General features: G+C 42.7%; 1 protein-coding gene across 3 annotated transcripts in view; it reads right to left on the reverse strand.

Moving 5' to 3' along the window:
• Positions 1-26002, reverse strand: part of ipo11 (importin 11) — a 98998-nt gene that overhangs the window by 31064 nt on the left and 41932 nt on the right. For all 3 annotated transcript variants that reach the window (XM_058069566.1, XM_058069567.1, XM_058069569.1), the window contains exons 17-22: positions 22847-22880; positions 18777-18817; positions 18576-18692; positions 16804-16917; positions 13752-13867; positions 12910-12986 (exon numbers count right to left, since the gene is read on the reverse strand). In XM_058069566.1, coding sequence (XP_057925549.1) covers positions 12910-12986; positions 13752-13867; positions 16804-16917; positions 18576-18692; positions 18777-18817; positions 22847-22880 — 499 coding nt within the window. The remainder of the gene's footprint in view (positions 1-12909; positions 12987-13751; positions 13868-16803; positions 16918-18575; positions 18693-18776; positions 18818-22846; positions 22881-26002) is intronic.

Below are 26002 nucleotides of genomic sequence, written 5' to 3' on the forward strand. Positions count from 1 at the left end.
AGTGCTTCAGTCAGACAGATAAAATTGAAAAATCTGCTAGAGGAGCTTTCCTAATTACCCGTATCGGGGTGTGCACGATGCAAACGACTGAAGCCAGCAGCTTCAGACTTACATGGCTACTAAGAGGCTTCTCATCTGCCAGCGGTAATGTGAGAAGCAATATTAACAATGACTGCATTTAAATTATTAAGCATATCCCTGCCTCTGCAGCATCATTAAGGCAAGGAATACATACTTTGTACTTGACCTCCAATGTTTGCCTGACCTGAGCAGCAGATGAAGCTGTTGGCTTTCATAATACACAGCTATTTTCTTCTGTAGTTACAACCAAAGAGGAAAATTAGGGAACAATAAGGAGGAAATGATGGAGAGAAAAAAAAAACAGAGACACAAGTCTTCTGTCGGTACAGCAAGCAGTCAGTCAACCGCATCAGAGCTGGCATGAGAAATCTCCCAGTGTGGTTATTGTGGGTCAAGACCCTGCTGCTGCACATATGCATGACGAACTGAGGCATTGGGCCGATCTCCAGAGAGCTTTCAATCAGATGTAATGCTTTGTGATTTCTTCTTCTCCTTCCCATGTTGGAACGGCAAACAATCTAGGAAAATTTCCCTCCTAGAAAAATTACACCATTCATATTCCATGTGCAGTACCTGCATTGCTGTGGTGAAAATGACTTGGCAGTATGATTGTTCCACCGCCTGCAGACTTGCATTTGCTTTGGTTTGGTCCAGTTAAATTTACAGGCAGAGAGAGGCAGAATCTAAATTAACAAGGTGGCTCAGAATTACCAATAAAGCAGTGTGACTGTGATAATTTGTAATTCAAAGAAAAATAAAGAAAAATGTGCCACACACAAACATAATTATTTTGCCTTCTAAGAAGTAAAGGCAGATCCTGAGATGCATCTGCTTAAGAGCATCTATATCTAAACGTGGTATTTGCCTTTTACGTATAAAATAAGGGCTTAATACATACAGTATATCATCAAACATGCAAGAACCAAACCTATTTTACGGCCCTTAAAACATGTTTACAACTCAAGGCCTGTGGCCCGCAAAACCGTTTGGAAAATAGCATTAAGTTGGGCCGTATCACGGATCACAGCAAACAATGTGCTTACGATTATCTGTACAATAATGTAATTCTGTCAGTTTCAACTGACCGATCACGATGAGTACATTTCTTCAAAGTACGGTTCAATATCAGTAAACAAAATATTTTTGTATTTAGAGCATAGAAAACATGTTCATGGCCTACATATAATTTTTAAGATTATTAGAGCTTTCTAGACATTAAATAACACCCCTATAGTCACCGTTACACTAATATAACACTAATAAGAGCAGAAAAAATAAGCCATTTAAGACTATAAACAAGACTCATGCTCAAGTGTGTTTCAAAATGCATATTTCCCCCACTTCGATGTAAAAGTAAAAAAAAAAAAAAAAAGTCCATCCACACGAGTGTCCACATTTTTTCCTAAAAAGTCCATCCACACGAGTGTCCACATTGTTTCCTCCCACATTCCAAAATCATGCTAGGTTAATTGGCGACTCCAAATAGTCAATAGGTATGAATGTGAGTGTGAATGGTTGTTTGTCTATACGTATGTGCCCTGAGATTGGCTGGCCACCAGTCCAGGGTGTACCCCGCCTCTCGCCCAAAGACAGCTGGGACAGGCTCCAGCACCCCCCCGACTCTGGTGAGGAAAAGCGGTAGAAAATGAATGAATGAAAACATCCCATGAAAATATTGGAAAAGAACACTGTGAGGGGGTGTTCACTATGACTACACGAGTGAGTATCCTGCATGCTATCATTATAGCGCTTTCTGAAAAACACACACACACAAAACACAAAGCACAGGCAGTTCCAGAAACTTGGCAGATAGATTCTGTGAAATCGCTTCAAACTGCCATCTGACAAATGATAGCGTTTGAGCATTTCAAGGAGGAAATCCCCAAGGCCATCGCAGCAATAAGATACAGGGAGGCTTCAAGGACAGACGAGATTCTGGCAAGCAACTAAAGTTTGAATCAAGACCAAGACGGTAATGACTTTTGCTGCCACTTGGCAGGCATGACAGCAAAATTTAACTCAAACTATGACTACTAAAAGGTAACGCCTTAATGACCTTTAGCAGTACTCAGTTTTTTAATGCATGCCTCCTGTGATTAATTCTGCGTTAACTATTTTAATCAATTGACAGCCCTACTTGAAATATAAAATGCTGACACCTCTAGGAAGGCCAATATGTCAAATCCTTTGACATCGATCTCAGTAATGGAATGCTGTTTGTTCCATCCCTGGCAACAAAGTATTCACTGCAATCGTGGAAAGTTCTGGATAGTTCATTTTTTTCTCAAATCTCTGAAAACCGAACTCCTCCGTGAACACAACACCTCTCAGAAGAAGCCGGTCCATAGGCAAAAAAAAGGGTGGGGACCACTGCCTTCATCAATTATACTTCCTGTTGACCAGAAATAACACTCATGGCAAGAGCTTCATGGCTTTTCAATTACAGTATTTTGGCCTCCTGACCAATTAGAACAGTGTGGACTGGGGAGCAGTACAAACTGATCGAAATAAACAAATTATAAGCGCCGACAGCCATCAGATGGCAAGCAAACCAGCTACACGCTGAAGCGAAATGCGATTGCTTAGCAACAATGCCGTGAAAAAAGTCCTCGGTCCCAGATACCCCAGTAAGGCCACCTATCTAAGTGGTACCAGTAACAGCAGCTACCACTAACAGCAGCAGGAAGAAAGGTGCACCATTTACAGTATGGCGTCTCGGCCGTTGACCCATGGGGAGTTCTCATCATATAACGGCTTGAACAATTGCGCAAATCTGGGAACATACTGCACATAATGCGGCATACTTATGGCATGATCTGAAAAGCTTTCAAAAAACACTATGGAACTCTGAAACAGCCTCAAGGAGAGTTTCTCTGAGTTTCAAGGGGAGGTTAAACACCTGAGGGAGGAAAGTAGAGAACAGAGCAATGAAATCAAGGATAATAATGGTGCCTTGAGTGCCGCTTTTAAAGAAGCTAAAAAAGCAAAAGAGAAAATAATTGAGCAAAAGAAGAGCATAATTGATTAAATGGATTAGAATGCATGAAAGAACGATGTGATCTTGACGGGGCTCCGAATTAAACCCAGATTGTTTGCCAGGGCTGCTGGGAACAAAGAGGAGCCAAATAAAATGGATGTGGTTTCAACTGAGCAACTTTCTACACTCAAAAGAGCCGGAGGTAGACATCCGCACCATTGATACTTGCATCCCACTGCACGGCCGAAACAATACCACACCCGTCATCATTAAGTTCACCAACAGCAAATTCAAAACTGCACTACTTAAAGAAGCCGAAAGGAAGCACGAGACTTGAGGAACGGGGGAACGCTGTCACCGTTTCCAGAATGTCAAAAATGTTACCCCAAAACACGTTTTTATAGTTTTACAATTATCGTTGGACATGCAGAAAACTATTCAAAATACATACAAATATAGATTGGAAGTAAAACTATAAAAGTGTGTTATGTGGTAACATTTTTAAGAGTCAACAGCTGATGACATCAAACAGGTAGTGCAACTTGCGGTTCCGGTTGCCATTTTGTTCGCTAGCTAATAGGATGCTAACAAGGGAAAACTTTTTCTGATGCATGTGGTGTTTGAATAATGACAGGATGTGAGCCATATTGTATTCTAAACGTAGAATGCACGCAAACAGAGGCAAAATGTCATACATTTATTACATTAACCAAAAAACACACTAACCGAGTTTTCACTGTATTCTTTATCATTGAGAAATGCTGTTTGAGTAAGCCAGTAGTGACCGCTGGCAAATAATAGCATCTGTTTGTATTATCATGCCTCTATTTACACACGTTGTGCAGTACAGTACTGCGAATTCCTTTGTTTATACACTACCAACACAACACAGGCCACCCCAGCTTATTTATTCATAAACATTTTAAATTACAGATGTTGCTTTAGGATGAGCAGGTCATTGAATCATACCTTAGCTTATCCTTAGCCGACTTATATTTGGATAAACCTGTCAGTACCTTGAGACTTCGTGAACTGTGCTTCCATTACTGTTAAGTCTGCAGCTGTATGCCTTTGCTGTCATAAGGCCCCTCATTCCTACTGGTTGGTGATGACAACCTATCAACATGTAACCGTTATTACCCTACCATCTGTTTGAACATAGATGTCGTCTGTTTGTGTGCTGTAATGCTTTTGTAGAAGTGAATATTCATGGGAAGGGATGTGTAGACTTAAAAAGGCCTTGGGATTACATGACGCACAGGTGACAGCATACATTATCTTTATTTCCTCATTGTGACATGCTGGAGAGTTAAGCAACCATGTTGGATGCCCTTAATCTTACCTGAACAAATCAGCCACTGAAAGCAATACTTAATTGGTTGCATTATCTCTGAACAGCAACAGATGTCCCAGTGTAAGGCCATAAAATGTTTTTTTTTTTTTTTTTTTAAACACCAAACTGTTCCCACAACATTGGGCGTGTGGAATTGTCCAGAGTACTGCTTTAATTTATTTTAAAAATGCATACAAGTTACATTGGAATACTGTACAATTCACAGTTCAACATGTCCAAAAAGGATGAGGAAGAAGCAAAGTAGTTATCGAACCTTTCAACTACCTTGTTCATATCATCAACTGTGAAATATTCAGGGTGATCTGCTTTCTTGATAATACTGTTTAGGATGCCCAATGTTAGTCTAATGTTTTCATTCTTATCTAGTGATTGACAACAATATTCTTTCATACGCAGTCTCAAATTGTATAACTTGTTTTTATGTGTTTTTTTCTGCTTCTTTAGTGTTTTTGTATAATAAATCTATAGAATTATAATGTCAAGGGTTTGTCTTTATATTTTGCAGTTCCCTGAATATTTTGGGAGTAGGCTCCCAAAAAAGCCCCCAATGTGTCAGGGTTGTAAAATCCATCACTGTTCACACACTTTTCGCAGACAGGCATGAATATGTCATCAAATTTCTCACTTGTTTAAACCCTCCCAAAGTTTTGTTTGAATTTGAATGATTGACTTACGAGACTGAACACGAGAAATTAAGTGATTCATGCATATTTCACTCCTCTGATTGTGGCTTGTCCTCACACAGTTAAGCTGTAGTGTTTTCGTATCCTTATTAAAGCATATTCTTCCTCGCGAGCAGCAAGCGATCATACAACAGGAAACAGGCAGTCCTGCACGAAGGAGATTGATTGATGGTGAGAATGGTCTACAGCCAATATAGAACACAGGACACAATGGACGGGTTCTCACTTTGCCAATCTGGACTGTTATGGCTCTACATTTAGCCAGCTACACATACGGAGAGAACTGGACACGTCTTTAACTCTCATATGAGTATACAATACACAATACAATAACAAACATATAAAACAGCACTGACATACCACTCCTAACACACATTTATGCAGGCAGAGAAGTAAAAGAGAAAACAACAATGTGGTTGTAGTTTTGAATTAAAAAAAATCACTGTCGCATTTAATGTCATCTCACCGCAATGCTTTGTAAATACACTGCAATAGAATTTGAATGTTAGTGTGACAAAATCTGCTTTGATGCAATCTGTACCGGTACAACGAAAGAAGCTTCACAGCAGTTGTAGCTCTCTAGCATCAAACCCTAATGCAATACTCCCTCCTCAGCAACTTACATACATCATCTGTGAGTTGAGGAGCTACCAGGCTTGTCTCCACAAGCCATTTCGAATGACACCCACACGAGAGAGATCGTTTATGAGTAAGGTAAAAGTCACAGGCACAGAAACAGCAACGCTTCTGTTTAGGCGGCAGTCAAAATGACAAGTATGAAAAAAAGGGTTCATTCGGTTCACAGGGTGCCCTTGAGATGAAGAGACCGTCAAGAAAAAAAGCCTAGTTGTAAGTAGGGGTGTGAAGAAAAGCATTTGTCCCCTATGGTCTTCCTTTGCACTGCTTTAGCTGCCACTCTGACCATACTGATTTTTTGGGGGGGTAAATTAACAAACATGTCAAAAGTCTTTCATCAAGGTAGATAATAATATATTTGTTCTACATAATACACTACTGACATACACAACAACAGATTATAGTATTCACTCATATTATTTACTCCAATTCACAGACATCAGGCATCTATGAGGGGCACAATATTTAGTAATCCCCAGTAACACACCATCTCTAAACGATGTAAGACAGTTGGTTTAAATGCTTTCGCAAATGAGCTCAGCAGAGCACTTTTTAATGGCAGTGTGTGAAAAATAGTGCTTATGCACACAAGTTAATAAAATAGCATTTTTGGGATATTTGAAATTTGGATAGGTGCTCATTTGTTTTAAGGAGATAAAAATAAGTGTCTATAACAGATATCAAAACTGAATATTTTACAGAAATTATTCAGTTTTTATATTACTGTTTCAAAAGGTTGTAGCTTGATATATGGTTAGATATAAAAGCATACTATAACGGAGAAAAATCATTAGTATGAGCCAATTTGCATATTATATTACCAGGCCCAGAGTTTGTCAGATAACAGTCTCCATGATACCAAACAGGCTTGTCAAAATGTCGGATCCACTTGTGATACTCTTCCTCATCTCTCAAGCAAACCCAGCCATCATTGTGATTTACAATGGGCTCATGATTGATTTGAGGAACGCTAGGTGTTTCTGACACTGCCATCTGTACTTCAATAATGTTACTTCCAGCTGAGAAGCTATGCATGTACTAGGGTATTACATCGTGGAGGAAAATATGAATCCCGATACAGGGGCTATCCATCTGAAAAGTCTCTTATTCCAGGTTGACATCAGGTCACACCGTGTAGCTGAGATCATACAGGCCTGGACTCGAGAAGATTTTTGTATCATCTCCCCTCGCTAGTACAAATGAATCCAAGCAACCCCAGGTGTCAGTGAATGAATACAAACAGCTTGACAAACTACAGCATTTGGATTTTGCAAACAAACATTTCATTTCCACGCTGCTTTCCCCAACAATTTCATATAAAAAAAAGTCAAACTATCCCATTAAACGGTTCCCAAAGCAGTCCTTAAAAAAGGAGCTAATCTTTGTAATTCAAAAACATGTCTATTCCTTTTTACATCTTCCTAGCATATCACACATTGATGAAATGTGTCCTACTTTGGTACATGGTACAAGTGTTGCAGAGGAAAAAGTGCTTGATCGAGTCAGGCCAAAGCAAAGCTCTTGACATTCTAATTAGGGAATTTGTTGCTCCAGTTTAGCAGTGATGGAGCAGGGTTCTTTTATCAGGCAGGCCAGGCCACATACCTGGCAAGATGTGCCACACATTTCCAGCCAGACTCTTTTCTACGGCCCACATCTCTGCACTGCTCTCCACAGGAAAAATAAATGAACAGCCGGATGCTGCGATAAAAGGCAGCCAAATGTGATAACGCACTAGTTTGACCCAAAAAAGAAAAACGACAAAGTTAATTTCTTCAGTGAAATTTGTCATGGGTTTTTATTTAAATGCATGCCTTACTTATTGTCCCGTCTGTTGCATTAAAGTGACAGATTTGTAAAATTGCGTGCTAATTTGGCTTGACCCGCTGCCATCATTTGGAGCTATTATCTTTCATTAGTGCAACTGGAGATCGGCCCTCCTGTGGAAAGGCTGAGGCCCCGTCCACATGAGAATGCTCCTTAGTGGGGTAAAAACAATTCACACCCACACCATGCTGGATGGAACAGAATGGATGACGATGTAGTACAGACGTGACACACCAAACCATAGAAGAGGAAAGAATGCATGGGAACGAGTGTAACACAGCTACACGCTTCTGGTTGTTGTCTTGGTTCAATTCCCTTTACCGATCGAAACTACTACTACACCAGTTCCATTACTGCTGGTGCTAGTAACATCCACTCAGCGCCAAGTCACATTTTTTGTAAACTTGTCACATTGTCGCAGGATTGTGAATCGTGCCGTTCAAAAGGTGTATTAGGCTAATTGCAAATTGACCACAGCAGCAACCCAGGTCAGGGTGACCCATTTAATGGTCATATGTTACAAACGGCTCTATCAAGAAAGTTTATTTTACAGACGAAGACGCTGCTGAAAGACATTGTTTAAAATGACCCGTTGTTCACGTTCCCTATTTGTTGGTGCTTGGTTACTTTTTGATGTACTCCCGAATGGCAAGGAACTTTTGAATCGCGATTGTTGGCCATTGAATTCAATGAGATTGTTGCGCAACAAGATTTAATTGAAACATTGTTATAACATAGTTATGCCACAATGTTTGCTGATTTTACACTTTAAACCAATCATTCATTTTCTACCGCTTATCCTCACGAGGGTCGCGGGGGTGCTGGAGCCTATCCCACCAGACTTCGGGCGAGAGGTGGGGTACACCCTGGACCGGTCGCCAGCCAATCACAGGGCACATATAAACAAACAACCATTCACACTCAGATTCATACCTATGGACAATTTGGAGTCGCCAATTAACCTAGCATGTTTTTGGAATGTGAGAGGAAACCGGAGTACCTGAAGAAAACCCACGCATGCACGGGGAGAACATGCAAACTCCACACAGATGGCCGAGGGTGGAATTGAACTCACGTTTCCTAGCTGTGTGGCCTGCCTACTAACCACTCATCCGCCGTGCAGCCCCTCACTTTGTTATGATATGATCTTGGTCAAAGTGACTCATTTTGAATGCATTTATATTAAAAATGTAGCATGAATTGGTGGATGTTATTAACAAAAGTAGTGGAATCTACTTCTGAGTGCTAGAAGTGCCCTACTCAATTGGCCTCAGTCAGTCCTCAGTCCTAGTGTGTTACATAAGGCCACAAAATATCAGGAGAATATCGACTGGGGTGAGTCATGCTAGTTGAAATATGTCACCAACCCACGCTACCCTGTCGCCGTCACGTGACCAGAAGTAAGGCTTTTCTGAACATAATGTACAGTATTTCATCTGCAGGGTTGCTTATTGTCCGGAAATTACCTCAACACGTATTATATTCTGATCCACAATTCTGTCCGCTGGGTTGACATATGTTAGTTAATGTTCAGATGCGAAAGAAAGCTATAGTTCTCTGTATTAGTTACTGTACAATATTTCATGTAACAAATTCATCCATTTGCCCTGCACATCGTCATTCTGCGGAATCGAGTGCCCACACAGAGCACCATATGCGTAGATGACCAACTGTTCATGCATTTTTGATTTTTTTATATTGTGCTAGACTGCAAAATGATCCATCACAGACTCCAAGAAAGTTGCAAGTGCCATTAATTTGATAAAGAATAGATGGCGTTCGTGCGGCTGATCTTGAAAGAATGTATGACAAGCTGTTATTGCAATAGACTGGCTCCTTTCGCTCTGCTCATCACCAATATACTATTCAATAAGGATAAGTGATATTTATCAATTTTGTTCATCATTTATAACTATAGTGCATAATTTTTTGCATGTAAAACTATAATTATTCTCTATGAATGGATTTTTGGGAACAGTTTGATTGTATTTACTAGTACTATTTGTTATTTTCTGTAGAAAAAATTGGTTCTGTTTGTGTGCATTTGAACATTTGGAACGAATAGATGAAAACCGAGGCACCACTGTACCTCGAAAATAAAAGAATTTTGAAAGAAAAAATGTGGGTCAATGCATTATTAGAAATACAGAAAAACTTAATTTCATTTTTTAAGATTAATTAAAGATGGTATTTTCAGTCAGCTCAGCTTTTCTTTAATGTGAGTCGATTAAGAGGCATAAAAACAATATGGCACAGCACTGGACCACATGAGAGAAAGGAGAACTTTGGCATGTCTTCAGAGTGAACACATAATAGTCAGAATCATGTCACAAGAATTCGCTTTTTTCCACATGAAGCCATATCAACTAAGGAGAGCACATAGAACCAGGAAACACTTTAAAAAAGTATATTAAAAAAAATAAAAATTACACAGAAAACCATGGTTTCAGGCTGGCACCTTGCATTGTACGGAGTAAGGTGGAACATCTGTGGCTGTCTTGTGAGCCCTGTGCTTCTAAATCCCATTGATTCCAAACCACACTGTATATGATTAAACGCCCCAGTAAGCCAATAAATCTACACCAGTGTTCATATTAGTTTGTCTCATTCACTTTTGGCAGACTCACCAAAATCAATACTGTTCCTCAAAACAGAGAAGGCGCCCCTCAACACACAGTCACACACTTCTAACAAGGTATGGAAGACGGCGGTGTGCTCCCTGCTACAGGCCCATGATAAATCACCCAGTTCCATTGAGGTCCTGTCCACAGGGGAATGCTCCTGAGATTTTTAAATTTTTTTTTTTATAAAAGGCACACCTGCTGTACATGTGGTGCTGATGGAACTATGTGACACACCGAACTGTAAAAGAAGAACGAACGCATACGCACAACTTGCGCCTTTCAAGGCTTGTCGAGCCTTACGACAAAGTGAAATGATTTCAGCGAGTCATATTGGAGTTTGATACAACACAATATCAGGAGAATATTGACTGGGGAGAGTCATGCAAATCGGAATATTCAAATATTTTGTTAGTTTGGAGTCAAAGCCCACTTCTGGTCATGGGTTGGTGACATCGTGGGTTACTTGTCTACACAAAAAATGACAAGCAGGCGTTTTCAGATTTTCCCACTCTGCAAGTTGTTTCACAAAAAATTGTTTCAGGGGACCCAGAATGCCGTTTCCATGTGGATGAGAGGCTGAAACTACGGGTACTCAGATTGATCAACTACCAATTGGTGTCGGCCGATATCAGTGAAAAAGCCTATCGATATCGGCCGATACTTGCTTTAAGACACAGATCCCCAACGCCGATCAGTTCCGCCCCCACCGCAGCAACCATGTCTGCTGTGTGTGGACTTCCTGTCTTTGCGCCCTGCAGAATATACCTCAAAAAATGTCTCACCGTGGTGGCGCTTTGAAAAGCTTTAGATTGGTGTGGCATTTGGGGGCGAGTACTTAGCAGGGTGTGGTGAGTTTGAGGCTCGCAATGTGATCATCCATCAGGCAGTGGCTATAAAGCGCTGGTCCCAACCAAGTGTGGGCAATATCTGGGGATGAATACCACCTCAGTACGGATTTGGGAGCATGCAGACACTATGCAGCACTTTTAGTGCAGGAGGAACACAGTGATTGGATGCGATGAAGTTTGAAGTGTTGAATATTATGACAATAATAGTAACGGTAGTTTACATCCTGGGGTATAATCTGGCACCATTATACACCTGTATATTTTGGGTAGGGGTTAATTTGGCCTTCTACACCGTTTTGACCTGACAACATGTGCATAGCCCTTCAATCCGCCACCAGTTAGAGTTCAAAAACAGTGGCAAAGCCAACACCGGCATCATTACATCATGACAGGTATACCATCTGAAGTAATGAATGTACACCCAGGATGGTGCTACAGTGTAAAGACAGTCACTGCCTGTTTGCTTTCATAGGCTCAGAAATGCGTCTTGTTATTCCTCCTGCGGATTCGGCCTTTGGCTCATCTTTGTGCTAGGAGTTGTTGATTGTTGGCAGCACCACATCATCCGTTCAAATAGTTTGACATTTATATTCGGCAGTTCAGAATTAGATGAGCCTCCCTGTTGGTGGTCTGGTGCTCTCAGCAGTCGAGTAATTAAACTATTTTGACCACCACGAGAGGAAATATGGCATTTGTATTCCACTGAGCTTTCCAAACGGTGTCCTGATACGCTCTGCCGTTGAGTACATACATTTTACTGACCACTAAAGAAGAATTTACACCACTGAGCTTCCCCATCGGTAGCCTGGTATTCGCGCCTGGTCACTACAAGAGCAAATAAGGCATTTTACACCAATGAGCTTCCCCATCACGCATGTCTTCCCTGCTTTTTACATTGCATGCAACTTATAAATACGCTATGTAAAGTGTTATTTTTCTCATAAAATGTGCATTCTGTACATTGTGAGGGGTGTACCCCGGCTCTCGCCGGAAGTCAGCGGGGATAGGCTCCAGCGTACCACCGTGATCCTACATGGATGAATGGCTGTATCTGCTGCAAAAGTGAATTTCTCTCAGAGATCTATAAAGTATCAACCTGTCTTTCTTTGGTTCTTCCTTTGCAGCATATGGCGTATCTGACTTTGCGTGGTATCGTGCCTACCTCATGTACGCTCATGCTGTCCCGGTGGAAACACTTGTCATCCTGACAGTATGTTTGCATAAGCACGACTTTTAGTAGCTGTCACTGAAATAATCACAATAATAACAATTATGGGTTAGGGCTGCATGGCGATCGAGTCACACAGCTGGAAGATCCGAGTTCAATTCCACCCATCTCTGTGTGGAGTCTGCATGTTCTCCCCGTGCATTTGTAGGTTTTCTCCGGGTATTCCGGTTTCCTCCCACATTCCAAAAACATGCTAGGTTAATTGGCGACTCCAAATTGTCCATAGGTATGAATGTGAGTGTGAATGGTTGTTTGTCTATATGTGCCCTGTGATTGGCTGGCGACCAGTCCAGGGTGTACCTCGCCTCTCGCCCGAAGACAGCTGGGAGAGGCTGCAGCCCCCCCATGACCCTCGTGAGGATAAGCGGTAGAAAATGAATGAATGAATAATGGGTCAGATTTTATATAGCGCTTTTCAATGTACACATAGTGCTTCACAGTGAAGTGAACATATTATTCAGTCACACAATGGTGGTGGTAATCTACATCTGTATCCACAGCTGCCAATTCATGACTACAGCCTCTCCGACCACCACTAAACATTCATTCACCAGTGTGGGCGGCGATGTGGTTAAAGTGTTTTGCAGTAACGGTGACAGGTGGAGGGAGCGGGGATCAAACCGCCAACTTTTTGCGGTTTATGGGGCTCACCCAAAAGAGCTGACATGTTCTGGAAAATTCTGAGCAGCTCCGGGGTGATGGCTGGACTGTTCTCCAAAGTCACGTACCTGCACAAAAAGAGAAGGTATATTGTTCATTTCAAAGTGCATAGCATTGCATGGCAAGAAGAAACAAAAGATAAGAGTCCTCTCTTAAATACCATTTGATGGTTGCAGGTGGATTTGAGGTTTGAGGTTGACATTTGATCTTATATAATCACAAGTGTACTCACATGAATCAAGAGAGGCAGTGCTCAAATTTGACAGAAGATAAAAGCAAAGAAAAAAAATCACAACTTGCTTTATAAACAAAGCCAATTGCCATTTTGAGCGTGACTGTTTATCAGTGAAGATAAAAGAACGGGCAGAAATGTGGGGCTTTGTGCTTACAAGCTCTCATGCGTCATGCTAATCCTGCAGCTCTCCGCAGGAATACAAAGAAGAGGGAGATTAAGGACAGAGTTAAAAAAAAAAAAATCTAACACCTGCAAAAATCCCCACCAGTAAGTCAAACCTTTTTGTAGGTGCAACAAAAGGTTACTTGAGACCGCTTTAAAATGGTATCTGAAACATTAACCGAAAAGACAGGCTGTGCACCGCACATAATGTATCCACAGCTCCATCAGTGCCTGATTGCCTGTAAATAGGCACATTTAAAACAGTACGCCACGGTCAACCCACTTACCACTTCCGCCGTGCAAAGTGTTTGCATTTGGCCCGTGTATACTAAGTGAACGGATAATGCAGTTGGTGACTAATCCCGCAAAAATTGACTCATAAGTGAGTGGAACACATGGTATGCATAAGTAATTAAGTCTCAAACATCTCTTGTACCAAAGCTCCAGTCCATCCTCCAGCAAATACACATGAGGCGGCTGGGAAACATCTGTGCTGAGCTGGATGACAGGAAGAAGGAAGGGGTAGAGGTTCTTGCTCTCCGCCCCGAGGCCCTGCAGGAAACAAAAAAACAAACATACAAGTGGTTGCTGTCTGTTGAGAGCTATATAAAATAAAAAGTATTATCCACTATACGGGTGTTCTTGGCAAGCCATCTAAGAGGAGTGAAGCAGGCAGGACACATTTTGGGTACAGTTCAGCACTCCACTCATTCATGCCGAGTATAAGACACTATGTCATTCTGTTCTGCAGGCAAGACTAAAGTGTCCCTTTAGTTCCATTACTGGAGCATAACTTTGTCTTGGGATAGGCAGGAAGCATACAGCGTAAGGTCACGTACACTGCTCCGACTCCGAAAAACAAGTGTGTCACGGTTCCAGGAACGTCCTATCGACTTTTTTCTCTGTACCTGAAGATGCAATGATTGCTATTTGAAAGCCAATGTGCATTTTATAACCCCATTGAAGGACGTAGGACAATTTCCTTCAATTTGTGGAGAAAATGTTCAGCTGTAAATGAAAGGCTTTGTTCATTGTATTTACTGGCCACACATTTTAATGGCGTTTCAAGTGAGGGTGGGGTACATAGGAAATGATGGAATCCTCATTTCGGAGAAATTGGTACCTTGCACTGACATGGGATTGATGTGTGTTCCGTCGGGTATGGGAAGCCGAAGAGCTGAACAGTGGGTCATTTTGGCCTCGATCTAATCATATACCACGTGCTCAGACACACTGAACCCATTTTAATGCAACATGTGTGTATGAACAGGCGTGAGGTAGATGGAACGGTCTCTTCACTGTCAGAACAGTATAGCTTTCCATGCATTCTCTTCTGTTGTGATTTTATGACATTTCAAGTTGAATTTTTTCCCCCACTCATTCAAGAGGTGAAGGTATCACAGGAGTCTCCAACAGTTTGCTTGTAAGCGCTCAGTAGCTCACTAAAGAATAGTCGCTTCTGCTTTTAGTATTTTAGAAGTGTTCTATTCAACATGATGACAACAAATGAGCACAGTGAGTAGTGATGTGCTTTTTAATAAAAATGCAATTTAAATGTTGGCAGTCACATAAAACACAAATGGCTAACCTCTCCTTTCTTTTTGTCAAAGTCGCTTTAATAGTGCTGCTTGTTGGATACACCCGTGCTATCATAACCCTGGACTCTCAATTTATACTCTTTATACAGGACATTTTCTTATTTAATTTTCTTTTATTTATATTAATATAAGATAATATATTACATATTTATATAATATTTATTTTATTTAAGTACTAATATATATTATTGAACAATTCATTTCCCATGTATCCGCAACAGTTTTGCAATGTTTTTGGTTCAAGTTCTGCTGGTCGTTAAAAAAAGTATAAGTTAATAAAAAAAAATGTCAGCATAATTTTAAAAAAAATGCAGAAAGCGGTGCCAACACCTTTAAAAAATCCTCGGGGAAACCTTGATTCTCATAACATTACAACTTTTTCCACAACCTACATTTCTAAAAAAAACATGACAACTTCATTTGTTGTTTTTCAAGAGTTTATTTTTCCTAGATTACATTTTTTTATTATATTTATATACTTTATTTTGCCTTTATTCTCATCACATTTCAACTTAATTTTACAAAAATCACAACTTTTTGTTTTGGTTGTTTATAATAATACAATGACTTAAAAAAAGAAAATCATTATAAATTAAAATTTCAACTCATTACATAATTTTTCTTTATTTTCATTTTCATATTTTCTTTCTCAACTTTTCCACAACCAAATTTTCTTTTTTTTTTAATATTACGACTTAATTTCTTTATTTCATTGTTATGCAACAAAAATGGCAATATTGTACCTTTTTTCCATTTGGACTGTCTTTTTGCATAATTACTGTTGATTTTTCATTGACATCTACGGGGCGCAAATGGCCCCCGGGCCGTAGTATGGACACCACTGTCAAAGAATATTGTGTATTCACGCAGCATGCTATACTACTAGAATGGCTCCATAAAGTACATCAAGTACATTGTTCTTTGTAGGATGACTCCAAGCCAATGTTGTGTAAACCGTGTGGGTGAGTAGAGAGCATATCATCGCCTCACAGGCCTCGGAAGGGCGTGTGCCGCCACACTGAACGCACCGGATCAGCAGAAGTGAAAGCCATGCACCCTGCAAAAATAATCTTTACCCTTGAAACTTAATTTTTGGGGGGGGTTTTCTCTCACATTCTGAAGTACATCAGTGAAAAGTGCTAAGTTGACTCTGCAGTACTACCGTCTGAAACTGTGAAATTAAGGCCTGATATTCGCTACCAAAGACGTATTTATGCATCTTTTACGTTTGTTTGAGTGCACAATAGAAGAGATCATGTTTAGTGCTGTTTAAAGCCACAAGGTGGCAGAAATGCTGTTTATAAAAGCTCGGAAGGCATCTTGCCTCTGCAGCAACCAGGAAGTGAAAAGGCTTGGAGCCGTGTAGCGTTCAAGAGATTCCGCATTGAAGGAAAATTTAATGCACGCACACACAAACACAAACACATGATGACACGCATGCACACATACATCAATTCCATATGTGAAAATTGGAAATAGTTCATGGTGTTATATTTGTATATATTTTCATGAAATTTATCTTTTCACAAAAAGCTTTCCATCTCCCTTTTTGGTTGAGAACTGATACTTACCTATGTTCTCCTACTGATGACTAAAAAATGGGAAAAAAACTTGGTGTCTGTATAGTCTGTATAGCCCTTGAACACAATATTCAGTGCACCTTGAAAAATCTGTAAAAATCCTCAAAAATGGCCAATAATTAGGTGTTAATACATTCCCTTCATACACCTCCTCACCTGTATACAATGAGGAACAAATAATATGGTGTTTTGCAGGGGATATTACTTCTCTAGCTGTTTTGCTGGGATGACAATGGAATAAAATAAATTAAAAAAAATTAAAAAAGCGCAGATAAAATTAGGGAAACTATAAGTTTGAAAAACACCTTACCTGCACCAGGTGGATTAAAGTGGTGAGTATGGCACACCGCAGCATGTTGTGTTCTTCAGATTGCTTCCAAAGGAGGGGCAGGTATTGAACCAGACAGCCAACATATGGCCGAATCTATAACAAGACAAGCAATGTATTACAAAATGTAGGGCAAGGTGCTTTGTGAAGATGGAAAATTCCAGTATTGATATTGCGGAAGATCTGGCATTTTTGCGCCTGTGCCTTTTACACAGCAAGCCAGAATATTGCATGCTTTCTTTCACACAGCGAGAGTGTCACCCAGCGTTGTCCAACACCGTCTGCCTCGGTCTGCCACCGTCTGCCTTTTACCAATGCACGATAAAAGGGGCCAATGTTGAGAAGATCCCATAAGGATAAAAATGACAATGCAATTGCAGGCCAAGTGGTGCCATTTAGCCAACAGTTCATAAAATGCTTAAAAGACAACTTTATTGTGAAGATAATAACCAGTGCCTTGTCAGTTGCTTATGAAATATGTATATCACATTAGTGGAAAAACCCCTATAGTGTTACCACTGAGCGGAGAGAACGCAAATGAGCAAAAACTGATACGACCATTTTCATTCAGCTTATCTAAAAGCTTCTCAATCAGATCATGATGTGCTTGAATGTGCAGCATGCAAGATGACTGTATACTGTCTAAGTTGTACTGTGGTTAAAAAGCAGCCTAATCAAAGTGAACTCAAGTGTACAATGCTCTCATTATGACGACACACACCAGCTTTACTCACAAAGTCATCCTTTCTATGCGTAGCTGATAATGTGTGATGCTATTAAAAAAGCCAGAGGCTAATTGCAGTATTTTTACAATAACAATGCCTGGAGATCTGCTCAGCTATTTAGCATATAGTCCACAACATTTTTCTGGTGGAGTGTTGAGTTAGATATGCATTCCCTGTGACAGCTATGTGACCAGGCTATGGAAGCCGCACTGGGATCTTTTGCTTGATTACATTTTGAGAGGCAGCTGGGATGCAGACTGAGGGAGGAAAAAAAAGAAGATGAGGAACATTGGCCCGGAGAGGAAACAAAGCCGTCAGATGACAAATACAAAAAACGAAAAGTTGGATATTTGTTTATCATCATCTTCAACTGACCCCATTGCACACATTGTCATTTCATTGTGCATTTTTCTTGGGGTCCCGACAGTGTGTGTGGGCTCAAAATCCCTTTGGAGCAGGGTGAGAAATATAATAAGACTTGCACTCACTCTGGAGGTTTAGTCCCTGGTTGGGGGCTGGGGGGAAAGACTTAACTAGACTGACAGTTCACAAGGATGAAAGACATTTCAGTGACAGATTGAAGTCAAGGCATCGTTTAATGGAAGGTGCTTAAAGTGGATCTGAAAAGAGCCTGGGGAGGTCATTAAGAGGGTCAAGCTTCCCCAGCCCCCGAGTTGGCTGGCTTGTGGATTAGGGCAACTTATTTCACGCAAAAAATATATAAAAATTGAGTATGGCAATATGGTGAAAGGGGGAATCTGTGCTATGGAGGTCAATGAGGAATGACATGGACGCAACAGCTGCCTACGGCCTTGCAATTCACAGGGAAAGCATTAAAGTAAAGAAGTGGCCTTGTGTCCTCAGTGACAGCATGAAAAGTCATTGAGATCCAGTAATCCACTTTGGTAAAACCATCTGGGTGACTACTTTGAGTGACCTTTTCTACAAGCAGCAAGACTCCACCTTCTCTCCCCAATACATCTCTGCTGAAAAATCAAGTTCAAGCGAAACAGACTTGTCGAATCTCACCTGTGTGTTGACTCTTTCAATAACGCAGGAGATGACGTGGAGCACCTGCATTTTGGTGTCGCACTCCGTCACCTGCTGCAACAACTGGAAGAGCAGCCCAAAGATAGACTCCAGGTACTGTGGAAGGGAAGCGAAAAATACGGAGCACATTTTACCTTCACTTTTATTTAAAGGACGGCATGGAGATAGAAGAGAACTCACAGGGAGGAACTGCTCAGTCCGGAACTCAAAGTCATCCACGGGTGGCGGTGAATTAAAGAAATGACCAACCTAACACTGGATGGCATCTTCATTTTATAAGTACAATTATAGTTCCCCTCTCCGTGAATCACCACCTTATCGTGGTGGAGGGGTTTGAGTGCCTGAGTGATCCGAGGAGCTATGTTGTCTGGGGCTATATGCCCCTGGTAGGGTCTCCCAAGGCAAACAGGTCCGAGGTGACGGACAGACCAAGAGTGATTCAGAAGACCCATATGAATTATAACAAGAAGAGGAACCGTACCTCGCCCGGATGTGGGATACCGGGGCCTCACCCTGGAGCCAGGCCCGGGGGAGGGGCTCGCAGGCGAGCCCCTGGTGGTCGGGCCTTCACCCGTGGAGCCCGGCCGGGCCCAGCCCGAAGAAGCCACACGGGATCTCCCCCCCGTAGGCCCACCACCTACGGGGGCAAGCATAAGGGTCCGGTGCATTGTGTGTTGGGTGGCGGTCAAGGGCGGGTGCCTGGGCGACCTCTTCGGCGGCCAAATCTGGTTCTTGGGACATGGAATGTCACTTCGCTGGTGGGGAAGGAACCTGAACTTGTGCAAGAGGTTGAGATATTCCGACTAGACATAGTCGGACTCACCTCGACCCACAGTTTGGGTTCCGGAACCAAACTCCTCGAGAGGGGCTGGACCTTGTTCTACTCTGGAATTGCTGCAGGGGAGAGGCGTCGAGCTGGTGTGGGCTTATTAATAGCCCCCCGGCTTGGTGCCTCTGTGTTGGAGTCAGCCCCGGTGAACGAGAGGGTCATTTCCCTACGCCTTCGGGCTGGGGAAAGGGTCCTGACTGTCATTTGTGCGTACGCGCCAAATGGCAGTTCGGAGTACCCGGCCTTCTTGGAGTCCATCAGGGGGGTGCTGGAGAGCACCCCAGCTGGTGACTCCGTTGTTCTACTGGGAGACTTCAACGCCCATGTGGGCAATGACAGTGTGACCTGGAGGGGCGTGATTGGGAGGAACGGCCTCCCTGATCTGAACCCGTGCGGTGTGATGTTATTGGACTTCTGTGCGAACCACAGTTTGTCCATAACTAACACCATGTTCGAACATAGGGATGTCCATAAGTGCACTTGGCACCAGGACACCCTAGGCCGCAGGTCTATGATCGACTTTGTAGTCGTATCATCAGACCTGCGTCCGCATGTTCTGGACACACGGGTGAAGAGAGGGGCTGAGCTGTCAACTGATCACCACCTGGTGATGAGTTGGATTAGATGGCGGGGGAGGATGCTGGACAGACCTGGTAGACCCAAACGAGTAGTGAGGGTGTGCTGGGAACGTCTGGCAGAGTCTCCAGTTCGTCGAGTCTTCAACTCTCACCTCCGGCAGAGCTTCACCTGCATCCCGGGGGAGGACCGGGATATTGAGTCCGAATGGGCCATATTCCGTGCCTCCATTGCTGAGGCAGCTGACCGGAGCTGCGGCCGCAAGGTGGTCGGTGCCAGTCGTGGCGGCAGGCCCCGAACCCGATGGTGGACACCAGAGGTCAGGGCTGCCGTCAAGCTGAAGAAGGAGTCCTATCGAGCTTTGATGGCTTGTGGGACTCCGGAAGCAGCTGACAGGTACCGTCAGGCCAAACGGTTCGCGGCTTCGGCGGTTGTCAAGGCAAAAACTCGGGTGTGGGAGGAGTTCGGTGAGGCCATGGAGCACGACTTTTGGTCGGCCTCGAAGAGGTTCTGGCAAACCATCCGGCGCCTCAGAAAAGGGAAGCAGTGCCCAGTCCACACTGTTTACAGTGGAGACGGGGGCCTGCTGACCTCGACTGGGGATGTAGTCGGACGGTGGAAGGAATACTTTGAGGCCCTTCTCAATCCCACTGACATACCTTCCATAGAGGAAGCAGAGTCTGAGGACACATACGTGGACAGTGCCATCACCATGGCTGAGGTATCTGGGGTGGCTAAGACGCTCCCCAGTGGCAAAGCTCCGGGGGTGGACGAGTTCCGCCCAGAATTCCTCAAGGCTCTGGATGTTGAGGGACTGTCTTGGCTGACACGTCTCTTCATCATTGCGTGGAAGTCGGGAACAGTACCTTTGGATTGGCAGACCGGGGCGGTGGTCCCCCTTTTCAAGAAGGGTGACCGGAGGGTGTGTTCCAACTACAGGGGGATCACACTCCTCAGCCTCCCTGGGAAAGTCTATTCCAGGGTGCTAGAGAGAAGGGTACGACCATTGGTCGAACCTCTGATACAAGAGGTCCAATGCGGTTTTCGTCCTGGTCGTGGAACACTGGACCAGCTCTACACCCTCACCAGGGTGCTTGAGGGTGCATGGGAGTTTGCCCAACCAGTCTACATGTGCTTTGTGGATCTGGAAAAGGCATTCGACCGTGTCCCTTGTGGCGTCCTTTGGGGGGTGCTCTGGGAGTACGGGATTGGTGGCGTGCTACGACGTGCTATCCGGTCCTTGTACAAACGGGGCAGGAGTCTGGTTCGCATTGCCAGTAGTAAGTCGAGCCTGTTTCCGGTAAACGTTGGCCTCCGCCAAGGCTGCCCTTTGTCACCGATTCTGTTCACAATTTTCATGGACAGAATTTCTAGGCGCAGCCAAGGCGTTGAGGGAGTCCAGTTCGGGGGCCTTAGAATCTCATCTCTGCTATTTGCAGATGATGTGGTTAGTACCTCCAAATCAGAGGCCATGGTTCTCTATCGGAAAAGGGTGGAGTGCTCCCTCTGGGTTGGGAATGAGGTCCTGCCCCAGGTGGAGGAGTTTAAGTATCTCGGGGTCTTGTTCACGAGTGAGGGAAAGTGGGAGCGTGAGGTCGACAGACGGATCGGTGCAGCCTCGGCAGTAATGCGGTCGCTGTACCGGACCGTCGTGGTGAAAAGAGAGCTGAGCCGGAGGGCAAAGCTCTCAATTTACCGGTCGATCTATGTTCCCACCCTCACCTATGGTCATGAGCTTTGGGTCATGACCGAAAGAATGAGATCGCGGATACAGGCGGCTGAAATGAGTTTCCTCCGTAGGGTAGCTGGACTCACCCTAAGAGATAGGGTGAGGAGCTCAGCCATCCGGGAGGAGCTCAGAGTAGAGCCGCTTCTCCTTCACATCGAGAGGAGTCAGTTGAGGTGGCTCGGGCATCTAGTCCGGATGCCTCCCGGACGCCCCCCTGGTGAGGTGTTCCGGGCATGCCCAGCCGGGAAAAGGCCCCGGGGCAGACCTAGGACACGCTGGAGGGACTATGTCTCACAGCTGGCCTGGGAACGCCTTGGTGTCCTCCCGGTGGAGCTGGAGGAGGTGGCCGGGGATCGGGAAGTCTGGGCTTCCCTACTAAGGGACTGCTGCCCCCGCGACCCAGATAAGCGGAGGAAAATGGATGGATGGATGGATGGAATTATAGTTCCTAAAAATTTCTCTACAAATAATGGGAAAAAAATAGCCGACAATCCACCCTTGATAGCCTGTTGGGATCAACAATACAACGTTCCGTCATTTATCACGGGGGACAGGTTACATGTTTTAAGGTTGTAAAACCCCTCACCATATACTTTCTCAACATTTTCTCACATTTCTCTCTTATTTAAACACTAAAAAGAGTTCAAACCTGCAGTTGAATTTTAATGATTAACCCACAAGTTTTTTTTAATAAGTGACTGACACATATAAACCTGTTACTGTAGTGTTTTTGTATCCTTGTTAAAACGTAGCGCTCCTGTCATATTTACCCATATACTGTAGGTCTACTGTATGCATTTCCCTCCTCCGTCCTTACTCCTTCCATAATACAGCTGCAACTTCTTTCAAATTTTTCTTTCCCCTTTTGGGTGCGACCGCAGGTGCCTTTTGACGGTGTAAAACGTTTCATCGAGGGATAAAACTTGCTGACAATTTGTCAAGCACAGGACTGACTGACAATGGTCTACAGTCCCTTAGCCAATCAGGACACAAAACTAAAAAAAAATGTCACTTAACAGCGAGTCCGCGAAAGGTGAACCGTGACCTGGTGAGGGAACACTGTACATTATCTGTTACTTTTACGTACGAGCAAAAATCTTAATTTGGAAAGGATATTGAGTTTCAGGGTAGTCGCCGTCTCAATCCGCACCTGTGGGGAAACACAACATAATAATCAGAATTAGGAATTCAGTGGAATTCCTGCCAAAAGTCAAGAATGGCCATTTAGTTTGCTGTCCATTCCACTTACATTACAATACAATACAACACAACATACAATAGCTTTTTTCCAGTGTGCACTCACCAACCATGGTTGACATTTAAAAAGTTAATTTATGGAAATTACATGAAAAGTCAGAAATTAATGAAGAGAGCAGCAAATTTCATGGCAATCCATCAACTGAGTTGACAGGGTCAATGTCAAGAGAAAACATAAATCATCATTTCCATCACCCTATGGCGGTGGGAAAGAGCATAGGGACATGAGTAAAATCACATTTAAAAAGTTGTTGTTATGTTGTTATGCCGTGAGTCTACACATTTGTGTAGGTATGAAAGGAAAGCATAAGCCACAGGGTTGATGGCCATTTAACTGGTCATTTATTGGTTAAGAAATAATGATGATCTCATCCGGCACTCCTATACTGATTAATAATGCTCTTACACTGGGCCATTCCAACAGTGGCCAGCTCTAGCTATTGTAAACGTTTCATACGTGTCTCAGCGTAGGCCGACTTCTGCTTTACAGAGCAGCATCACCCATCCATTTTTAGATCCAAACAGTGTAATCTCACCATGACAGGGTGATGGAGATGCCAATGACGGCCGCGGGAAATGTGAGCAGATGGAAGAGGAGTCAAAGAAGGTAAACGAGTGAAGAAATGGGTGGGAGACTTAAAAATGCACAAGAGTGACTGAGTCAGCAGGTTATATATATATATATATATTTTTTTTTTTTTTTAAAACAACAGATGTTATCAGGGTGCTCAGATCAATAAAGAGGGTTGTACAAGGTTGGCAATGAGCTTTCAGAGTAGAGTATATGAGCACATTTTTCCACTGAAGAACATCTACACTGTTTTATTCTATTTATTCTATTTAACTCGTGACGAGACAGTACATTTTTCTTCTACAACACACACACACAAGTACATGTCACAAGAAGACATTTCTCGGAGGAAGTAGAAAAAAGTTTTAAACAAACATCACGTTCAAAATATGAGTCAAAATAAACTTGTGTTGAATACTGAAAAGGTTGCTACATCAGGCCCATTAGATGCCATCAGCACTGGCCTTATTCATTCAGACAAAATAACTCCATTTCTATCCTCCCGCAGAATGCAGAACACGGCAGATTGCTTGCTGAAATTTGGTCTCATGAAAAACACATTAAGTGTCTGAAAATGATTAACTAGAAAATTGGCTTAACATTATTAATTAGTCTGAAAGTGTGCAGCGTAAAAGACACACTGGTTTTAAAAGTAATAGAAAAATAAGGAGAAAATTACTTTGGTCATGCTCGCTAATTCCAAAAGGAAACTATTAAACTCTAGTGTGGGGGTGAAAAAAGACAATGTTGTAGCAGTGTGGCTACTTCAACATACACACTGATCAAAATTTAAGAACAGTTGATAAATGACAAAAATGTAAATTTTGCACTGTTGGATCTTCATTAAGGAGGTTGTAAGTGGAGCTTCAAAATTCAAAAAGAAGAAATGGGAGTCAGACAAAAACATTTTAGATGAAGTAATTTACTGCAAACAAGCTTTAAAGTGAAATACATAAACTATTCTTCAGCTAATCAAAAGTTTAAAGGGGACTTTTTCCACTTTCCCGACCTATAAATGTAGTTAGAATGTTGTATTGTATTCTTGTGTTAAATGATTCCAACGTTTCAGATAATTAGGTTCGCGCATTGGGAAGTGAGACCTGGGAAGTTTGGGGTGGCTCAAAACGCTCAGTTTCAGAAGGCGTGGCAAAACTGCCCATTTGTGATGTCACAGAAGGGCAGACTTCCTTATATAGGAGGGCTGTAAAGCCAGTTAAGCTCTTTGCCCTCCTCCAAGCACTGCTTCTCTGTTTTCTGACTCTTTTGTGAAAATGGGCCAGTATGCAGCTGTACTAGCCACTTGTCAGAAGAGCAAGCAGTAAGTAACAATTTATCAGTGTCCTAACTGTGTTTATTTTGTGTAGGTCATGGAGCAAAAGCGGTTGTCTGTTGAGCATTATAGAGTGTGCATACAGGGAGCAGGGTTGCTAATAGCCGTTTCCCACCCCAATCAGTGGCTCGATCCGAGTCTTTCAAACACTGGTACTCCTGCAAAAACCATTACACATTACCGATGCAATGATACAATGGAGCTTCAGGTTGCGCAGGGGCGTCAAACGGCGGAGTGGCTATGTGGAGATGTTGCAGGGAGCATCCATCATGATTGAAGGCCCGAGCATGTGTGGTAATGACCCGATTAATTGACAAAGGACTTCTTCCAGGGGAATAACCTCACTCTTTTGAACCATCCTGCGTGTTCCCCTGATCTGCATCCATTTCAGATGGATGGCAAGGGATAATCAGTTCCAGACAGTGAAGCCATCTTCACCACCTGGAGCAACATTCCCACTGGTCTCCTGGACATCAAGCATGCCCAAACCCATTTGTGCAGCCACTCATTACTGAGTCCTTTTTTGAAAATGTTCTACTTTGGGTGGGTTTCAGAGATTTTTGAAGCTCTGGTCATAAACTTGTCATCAGCACATGAATAGCCTATTTCAGTTTCATGGTTTGAATTTTGAAACTCTACTTAGAACGTCCTTAAGATCCAACGGTGCAAAATGTAAATTCCTGCAATTTTTCAACTAGTCTTAAAATTCTGATCAAGAATGTATGAACTAATCTAACACAAAAAATAACTTTTTGTTGGGGAAATACTCTAATTGTACCATGTCTAACCTTTACCTGATAAAATCAAAACGGCATTTCCCTTTTTCGTGTTTAACTGTGATGTGATAGGAGTATTTAATTCCAAATTTCCTCAACTCTGTTTGCTGGTGCTCCATTAAATATTATCTGCTGTACAGTAACATGACTTCATTAAATTGTGAAATGAAGAGTATATCCATATTTTGTAATCTTCAAAGCCCCACTGCTGCTGAGTAAAAGTAATTAACCGCGTCCTACATCACCAGCTGGTTTAACCAAGCAAATTCACAGACAATTATAATACCCCCCGGTGAGAATACATGACCAGAACTGCTTTAAACATGACACCTACCTGC

Source organism: Doryrhamphus excisus, chromosome 4, assembly GCF_030265055.1.
Source record: "Doryrhamphus excisus isolate RoL2022-K1 chromosome 4, RoL_Dexc_1.0, whole genome shotgun sequence".
NCBI classification, from domain to species: Eukaryota; Metazoa; Chordata; class Actinopteri; order Syngnathiformes; family Syngnathidae; genus Doryrhamphus; species Doryrhamphus excisus.